The 9,432-nt window shown below is 39.1% G+C and overlaps 1 protein-coding gene across 2 annotated transcripts; it reads right to left on the bottom strand.

Moving 5' to 3' along the window:
- Positions 1-2,443: 2,443 nt before the first annotated feature.
- On the bottom strand, positions 2,444-8,938 carry ptger3 (prostaglandin E receptor 3 (subtype EP3)). Of its 2 annotated transcripts, none has more exons than XM_034081677.2 (2): positions 7,898-8,938; positions 2,444-7,144 (listed from the first exon to the last, which is right to left on the bottom strand). In XM_034081677.2, the coding sequence occupies exons 1-2, from the start codon at positions 8,900-8,902 to the stop codon at positions 6,800-6,802; spliced, it is 1,350 nt and encodes a 449-aa protein (XP_033937568.1). In that variant the 5' UTR covers positions 8,903-8,938; the 3' UTR covers positions 2,444-6,799. The 2 variants fall into 2 exon arrangements, with proteins under 2 accessions (XP_033937568.1, XP_033937570.1); XM_034081679.2 differs by having other exon boundaries at positions 8,585-8,938.
- Positions 8,939-9,432: the final 494 nt, after the last annotated feature.

Below are 9,432 nucleotides of genomic sequence, written 5' to 3'. Positions count from 1 at the left end.
TGTTGAGGTGATTTCAATTTGCTAAAATGATTTACAGCACCTGTTGACACTATTTGGACATTTGTGCATATGTGTTTGTTTCCACAGGATATCACATCTCTGTTCTCGGATGACTGAGTAAACATGATTTACATTTCCTTCAAATTCATCCTCATTGCCACTCAGTGGGAGCATGCACCAACATCACCATTATGCCATAATGGATAATCGCCTGAGGACAGACAGCCCAACCTTTTCCCCCAGCAGCACAGTAATTGTGTTTGGAGGCAAGGATGCTGCTTGATCTTCTCTGCAGCCAGCACACAACCCTTTGACTCTTCATGGTTGTTTCTCTGACCTTCGTCCTCACACAGAGCTCAGCAGCATCGTCTCACCCTGTTGCCTCAGCACAGTCCGTGAACAAAGACCTTGTCCATACATCTAAAGTATACATTAAAAGCATGTGCGAAGTTAAGTAGAAGCATACATCATCAACCTGATTAATTCAGTTAAAACCATGCCTCCGCTCCACCATGAGAGGCCCTTAAGGAGCTATTATGTAATTTAGAGCAAACACTCATTTATCTCTATAGCATAATGGTCTATAGAAGAAGATCAATATCTCTAAAGACATCATTTAAGGCCCTAGTGCAAAAAAGAAAAGTGTTGTAATGTATTACCTTTAAATTAATGACTCGTTGAGTGAGTGCTTTGCTGCTGAGAGACGTAAGACTTTATAAATAATTGAAAAAGTGCAACCTCACCGACTAGTTGTAATGCCTCTGAATATAGAATAACCTTCTTTTAAAACACTTAGGAGTAATAGATGAATTATTATGACAGACACTTCTGCATCACCAATAACAAGAATGGTGCACCTCACCAGCATGCTCATCTATCTATCTCTAATTAAGATGCATGTTGTGCTTTTAAGTGTAAACAATTGTTTTTCTTCTTATTTCTAGCACCTTTGCACACACTCTGCAGTGAGCTTTTTGTCTATAATTCATATTAATATACCAATATAGCACAATATATCTGCTACTAAAGTGCTTCTCTGTGCTTTCATACATCCTCAGTCTGTTGAGCTTAACAGCGATAACTAATAGTAGGAGGATAAAGCCTTTAATGCGCCAACTAGAATTTATCAGTTGCAGACAGTGCCCTTACTCAGCAATAAAATTACTACATGGTGCGGAGCCAAGACACTCAGCCAGGTGATTTACTCAATTCAAGATCAATTTAATTAAGGTCTCAACAAATATTCACAGATATAATGTATACCGCGATGGGAAAGCCTTTTACCTTTTATTTATGAAGGGTATATTCGATGAACACTTCAGGTTCACCACAGTCCGGAATGTTTGCAACTGATAAGATTACACATTGAGCACTTGGAGCTTTGTATAACCTTTTTAAGGTTATCTGAATATATTTAAAGTTACTGCACAGCTTGAATAATATCCTGGGAATCAAGTCTCAAGAAAGAAAACAAAATAGAGCTTATTTGTATCTGAACAAGTACTTTTAACAGTAAAAATAAGCTTGCTACACCAACATGGTCAAACACTTCACGACGTTACCATTTAACTGGCATTCAAGTTTTCACTTTAAAACTCTGAGGAAGTTTGTGAAGACTTTTGAGAAGATCACCACACAATTTTTTGGACTCTTTCTGAAACAAAATAATTATTTTGTAACCATGAAAACATTAAATAAATGCAAAGAGAATATGGTGGATCCTCATAAAAGTATAAATGATTATTTGTTTTAAGCACAAGGACGATGCAATCCTTCTGAGTGTAGTACTTGCTGATGCCTCGTTGGGTATCTCTCTCTTCAACAACATACTGTATAATATATGAAGGAATTATACGATCAATATACTTATATGAGTTGCACTATTAAACAGAAACAGCCAGCAACCATAATCTCATGCATCACAACTCTAGTTTAATATGTATGCAAGGATTAATGATCTTAAAAGTACTTCATACCCCATTGTTCAATTGATTGGCCCTTGGGAAACACATTGCACAAGGTCAACAAACAATAGAAGATTACACGTGCTTTAAAATGGCCAGCAGGTTTTAACATGATTCACAGTATTCAAAACATTCTCCACTGAAAAGCATCACTCGCAGTTAAATCATCATTGTCATACGGTTAGCAATTTCAACAAAGAAAGTTACACGTACGAGAAATACAAATAAAAGCCAACAAAGCCAACCAGCATAGATTCATGGTAACATGATCTGAGTCTGAGAGCATGCACCAGAGCGATCGAATTCCTCCGTTTTTTTAAATATGTTGTTTGGCTCAGCCTAAACAGAGTTATTTGAAGAGGAACACTGCTAAAACACTGTACCCTCGACTTTGGAGAGTATGAATATTTAATAAGAAAACATGCTTCAGCAGCCACAAATCCCAACACATATTGAAAACACAAGTTCATGTCCTTTAATGGAATTACATCATTGCACCACCACATAGCCAAGAACACAGCTGCAAAATGAATAAAAAGTGCATGTTGAACTGATTCAATTCAAGTAGAGGTCAAACTCATAAAACACCAAAAGGACACTTTAATCGGCAGGTAGTGTTCTCAGTTTTTTTTCAGCTCATCAACATGGTTCATACAGTTTGTACTTGAGGGAAAATAATACAAAGGGTTGCAAACATGTACAGCATTCCTCATCTGAATACAGTGTGAAAGGATAAAGAACACTGACAAAGAAATGGTAGCCATGTGAAAGTGTGTAGATAGCCCTCATCTGACTCTGAGAATCTAGTCTCAGAGTTTGGAGACACTTCAGTGTAAATAACTATTGTTGAACATTCAAACGCAGAGGCGTAAAGGGAACAACATATAAGAAAATGGACATTGATAGACATCCGGTATGTATTTACATTCATTAGTGGAGCCGTGGCTGCTGGGCCAAACCTGTTTCCATTGTACTTTCACATGCTGTTTAGAAATACTTTAGAGATTCTTTCCTTGTAAAACCTGCCAGGTCAGCACGAAATTACAACAAAGTGCCATCATGTCTGTATCAGTCGTTTACTCCACAAGTGGCCGTATAAAATTACAAGAATTAGATGCTTTTCAGTTTTTCTACCACACTTCAGGTTGATAGAGGGCAATATTAGTGTTATATGTTACAGAGACAGTCAAAAAAAATAATTCTCGCAGATGTTTTTCAAAGGGTCATAAAGTATCCTGCATCGTGCTGCAGGATTTTTAAAGAAGTTAGAGAAAGCCTTGTTCCCTTTGGTGCGTAAAACAAAATTATAAACCACATGAGAATTGAGCTTAATTTAAAGATATCAAGTGATGATGAACAATCGTTCTTGTCTTGAAATCTCAAGACATCTAGTGACTCCTGAGCACTTGAGAACATCAGAAAAGCACTTTCATACATTGGTTACATGAGTGAATTATGTAATTGAAAGCTCTATTCGATGCTAGTGCAGAACTCTAATTGCGTAATTACATTCCGAAAGGACCAATTCCTGCTGCAAATGATCATCATCCAAGCACGCTATCAAAACATCACACTCAGCACAATTGAAGCTTGAGAATTAAATGCAGATGTTTGTTTGTAGCAGAGAGAAAATTAAATCCTGACACCTCAAGGATATCTTGAGTCATCGAAGATAAACCAGTGTGGATCCATAAACTGGAGTTTGCATGATCATATCCCAGTGTATCTCTCCTGCACTGCAGAAACACAGAATGCTCTCCTTGTTCCTTCACTGTGTCCAGAGTGGTGTAATGTTTTCAATTTAGAAGTAATGACAATTCAGTCTGCCATTTTCCTTTCCACTGCAGGGTTTGGCGGGATGCAACGCCATGGAAAATCAACAATCAAATGCAAGGCCAGTTAACCTTAAGGGAATAGTACTTTGTGTACTTGTTCTTTATTTACCTAAGACCAGGAAGCTTCAATGTTTCCTGGATGGAGAACCCAGATAATTACATGACGCAGATTCACATGGAAGCTAATTGAGTCAATCGTAAACCCATATCCCACTGCAACCTGCGAACAAATGTAATCATTGTTTTAAATGCCTGACTTAAATCCCAGATGCTTCTGGTAAAGTGATTATTGAACTGCACCAGATGAACATATGCATGGAATAAATACTCATCATGCAGATTCACAACCTCAATTATTGAAGCATTCATTAGAATGAACAATCAAGTTAGTGTAATAGCACTTAATGAAACTGAATACTTGTTGAGGAACATATTAGTGTTTTTTGCACATTCATAGCTAGCAATGAGCTTCAGAACAATCGTGAATATTGACAAATATTGTGCAATATACCCCATGAACAAATGCTTTGATTTCCTCTATATTTTTGTGTCCCCTCAACAAACAACATTTATATTTCAAGTTGATCAGATTCACAATCATCTAAGATGAATTCTATATCTGTAAATAGAAAATGCTATTTCTTTACATGGATTTCACAGAAAATAGTTTCCTATAATGTCATTATCACTGAGCTTGTATGAACTCGCCCTTTCAAGAGGCAAAGGCAAGACCTGGCAAAGCAGAATCCACATATATCTAATCTTGTTGGCTGATGTGTAAGTGTGACAAAGGGTCCCCATAACCTGGAGGTTATCATGAAATAAAAAAAACGTGTCCATTCTTGAGATGTCTTTGCCTAAGATGCTGGACCTCTATGAATATATTTACAGCGCTATACATGACGACGTAGCCCAAAAAGATCACATTTTCATGACTCTAACGGAATTGATTGCCATTTCCTGCCAACAGCACTCATACTTATATTGGCACTAAGAACAAAGATTAAAAAGAACCTTCATTTTATCTCAGACCTATGGTGATTTCCACTGTACACGTTTAAGGAAAATGAGCATATATTTATATTGAGAGGTAGCATTAAGGTACGCATGAATTCTTGAATCTGAGTAATTAAAGCATATGTTTCAAGAGTGCCAAAATAGCTTTTCATGTTTAAGATGTTTTATGCTGTGTATTATTTGGACACAGCTTCTGTTATTTCATTATTTTCCTGTTTTTCATACTTGTATCCAAACAGCACCTTTGTCTCTACTTATATGAACATATTGTCCTTTTGTTCCATTATGAACTTGCAGAACAAGGATTTCTCAGTGAGACATTGACAGCCATGTAACTACATTACTAACACTAAGAAAGTGGATCACATCACTCCTGTTCTGAAGTCTTTACACTGGCTTCCTGTGTGTCAAAGAATTGATTTCAAAATATTGCTGCTGGTTTATAAAGCACTGAATGGTTTAGGCCCAAAATACATTTCTGACCTCCTGCTAAATTATGAACCATCCAGATCTCTCAGGTCTTCAGGGACTGGTCAGCTTTCTGTCCCCAGAGTCAGAACTAAACATGGTAAAGCAGAGTTCAGTTATTATGCTCCAAATATCTGGAACAAACTCCCAGAAACCTGCAGGTCCGCTGCAACTCTGACTACTTTTAAATCCAGACTGAAGACTTTTCTTTTTGCCGCTGCTTTTAATTGAAACTGAGCGGTTGTGTTTCGTTTTTGGTTAATGAACATTTGGGGCTAGTAACCCCAGGGAATCAGTGTCTGGGGACTTTGTCCTGGCTGGTTTTCTCTGTGTATGCTGCTCGGGACGTATGTGCCATACAAGCGTACACAGCTCATATGCGGAGAAACCTTAAAGAAATTAAGGCATCAGTAAAATGGAACTTCTGTGTGAACTATTCATATCTTAAATTGCACTGTAACTTTTTATTCATGTATTTTTTTTTCTTTCTTTATCTTTTCTTTTTAATGACGGCTTTTAAATGCCTTTGTCTGAATGTCTTTCATTTTTGTAAAGCACCTTAAATTGCCTTGTGTTGAAAGGTGCTATATAAATACACTTGCCTTGCCTTGCCTACATTATAATAATGCCCCCCTGCCATCCATAATGCTGAAAAACACACATTTACAGTTATTTGCCACATATAATTGGTTCAAAAGAGTGGAATGAAGCTATTCTGAAAAGAACATTGCTGAGAAAAATACATGTAATTGCACAAAAAACATACCAGTGCATTCATATTCAAGGGCGAACAGGGCATAAAACTAAAAGCTTCATGTCATTCTTTTGGCTGCTAGCCCGAGCAAAACAACTTACATTATACTATACAATTTACAACAACCGATACCAAGCAGGTAGCATGATTCAGCGCAGAAGTCACTATAACACCAGACACTAATAAATAATCTGACAATCAACAATCGGCTCCAGTTTAGGATTGTATTTTTTTCAGAACAACCTCTATGGCTACATTTAATGTAAGATATGGCAGTCCTAGTTACATCTTAATATATGCAAATGTGCAGTTTCCATCTTAATTTTTAGACATACGGAAAATCCATTAGTCCTTTAGCAGGTTTATGGCTTCAATTTGGCTAAAGCAATTTGCAAGAGCACAAGATGGATTACTTCCATAAAAGTCCATTTAGAGTCCCCCATCAGGTCTTGAGCCTGGGAGATGCTGTTATCAAAACAGAAAACTTGCCGCACTGCAGCCAAATGTAACGCTTGACGAGGTCATGCTTCCACATGCTGGTTTGGTGACTTCGGATGGAATGTGTTTTAAACAAAACAAAGCACCCCGAGCAGACTTGGCTTGTTCATATTAAGACTGCAACTGAGACCACTGTACAATATCCTTCTGTCCAGAACATGGAGAGACCCTTTGTTAACATGATGTTAGGACACATGAAAATCGTGTTTCCATATTCTCTTCCATCCAATCTGTCTGAATTTAAAGCCATGATATAATTCCTGTCAAATGTTGACATCCTTGCTACCTTGTGGTTTATCAAGGTTGTTGCTGTCTTGATGGTTCTGCTTATTGAGGGCGTCCAATGCCGTCTGGGTCTCCTTCGGTTCCTCTATGGAGCAGTTGGACACTGCATTAGCCACTAAGCAGAACTTGCGTAGGAGGATCTCTCTGAGGAGCAAATAGACCCATGGGTCCAGGATCTGGTTGAGGGAGGCCAAGCGGATTGCTGTGAGGAAAAAGTTACAGTCTAACTGGACGTCCCGGCTAGAGTTACGACTGGAGGTCACTGCTGTTGAGTTGCACTCGTGGGAAGATACCTGGTGGGAGATCATCCTCAGCATCAGCACCTGAAAGGGGAGGCAGGCACATGTTGTTTGTACCACTAGAGAATAATAAGGACAAACTATCTTCTTCACTCAAAATGTAACATTGAGAAAGCCTTTCAAATGGTTATGCACACTTGATTACTGAAATAATACTTCTTATATATTAAATGTCTCAAATCTCACCACAGCCATGAGCAGCTCTACTGAATCAAACTAGGAAAGCATGATGTTCACGCTCCAGGTGCTCATGCTCTGTCATCACTGTCGCTTCTAAAAATATCTTTGGGGCTATTAAACATGTGCCTGACAATGCATGACCTCATAACAGACTGAGCAGACCCCCAACCAGGACTCAGATAAGTGGAATTTCCCCTTAATGGAAAATGTCAGCAGCATTTAAAAGGATCATACATGACAGCATTTATGTAAGTGGCAAGTGTGGTTTGTGTGTGTGCGAGATAAGAGTAAAATAGTGTGAGATAGTGAATATATTTTTAAGGAGAAAATATAAGGATGTGCACCGTTTGCTCTTGCTTTCTGTCGAAACATTTCCACATATAAAGATCTGCAAGTGACAATAAAATTAATTGATCTGTGAATAAAGGCACTGGGAAATTTACTATAAAAGCTTTTACTGTATGAAAAGAAACAAGCATCTTTAGAAAATATACTGTATGTTAAATCTTTCTTATATCCTCAATTTCATTTGGCCATAGGAACTAGTGAATGCATGCTGTAAGAAAGTTAAAGGCTGAGTCGCCTATAAAAACATACCAGCAGAGGAGACCAGCATATAAGAAGGACGCACATAATCCCTAACAGCTGAACGACGGTCTCCGTGGTGAGCCGTTCCCACTGCTTTGAAGACTGAGAAGTGCCAGACTTTGTTTTACACCGGATAATTAAGCCACGGATTGTCACTACATTGCAGGAAAGTGTAACAAGCAGAGAGAAAATCCCAAGTACAGCAAAAGTGATGGCGAAAAACATATTGCCCGGGACTTCCCTGTCCCCCGTGCTGATAAAGCACCAGGTGCCCGGCCACTGGCGCGTATATTCCCCGACCCCTGCAATGGGCAGCAGCGCAAAGAGCAACACAAGACACCAGATGACAGCCAAAGTCTGCTTTGTCACACTTGTCTTCATGTGATTGGAGTACCAGTGTGGATTTGTTATCGCCAGAGCCCTTTCAATTGCCATGGCGCTGGCCAAGAAGAGAGAGCACAGGCCAAAAGTTGTCATGCACACACCGAAAAAACCGCATAATTTGCCCGATGAGTCGATGCGCTCCCACTTCAGGTCCGCCCTGTAAACTGATATCACTATTGGACTTGTCAAAAGCTGTCCAAACAAGTCAGTTAACGCCAGTGATCCAATGCAAAGCAAGAAAGATTTTTTCCTTTTATTTTCCTTCTTTTTGTAAGATACATACACCAGAATAAGAGCTAGTGTGTTGCCCACCATGCCAGTGATCATCATGGCTATAGGGAAACCAACTGAGACAGATCCACAACTGGAGTTTTTGGTGGCATTGCTTTCGCGCAATGACCTGGAGACGTTGAAGTCCAGCATCTCTCCAATCAAGTTTTTCAACCCCCCTACAGAATCACAGCCGCCCTTGTACATAGTTTCGGAAAGGGTAAGCCTGTACGCAGCAGATAACACAGGTATGTGTCCGGCATCCTCTTGCGCTCCAGCTGAATGAAGTGCGTAAAAGCGCGTCGGCTCCTTTTTACGCGCTGGAGGCGGGACTACCCAGAAAATCAAACAGAGGCACATAGTTTAAAATACACTTTCTAAACTGTACAGCACTTTTATGAAAACCTTGTGTGATGTCTGTGAAGGTGAAATCCTTATACGTTCCATTTATAAATAGGCTCCAGGCACTTTAGGTGCAACCCTATGCTGCTTCGGTGCTCGACAAACTAAAGTCATGATGCTGGAGATGATCACATCTTGGTGGTGAGCATATGGGAAGACTTGTCGGATAAATTAGGTAACAATAAACCTGCTCTGCGCCTCTTCGAGACAAATGGCACTAAAAAGACATCTCCTAAATCTAGGCTACATCTGGTTGATGATCATGGGGACATTTGCTTTAAGGGATAAGAAGGTAGGCTATTAATGGTTTCTTATACAAATAGTTTATGTAGGCTACTTGATGTGAATTTAGATTTGAGCATGAACACATTTCACTACTAGCCTACTCAGATGATACACTAACAGCACGTTGCTTTCACGGTTCCACTGTCAGCAGCTTCTAATATTTCCAACCTACAAACACTTGTTAACCAACTTTAAATGCAGTC

This window comes from Pseudochaenichthys georgianus, chromosome 4 (genome assembly GCF_902827115.2).
Source record: "Pseudochaenichthys georgianus chromosome 4, fPseGeo1.2, whole genome shotgun sequence".
Lineage (NCBI taxonomy): Eukaryota > Metazoa > Chordata > Actinopteri > Perciformes > Channichthyidae > Pseudochaenichthys > Pseudochaenichthys georgianus.
This window is presented reverse-complemented; position numbering and strand designations above follow the sequence as displayed.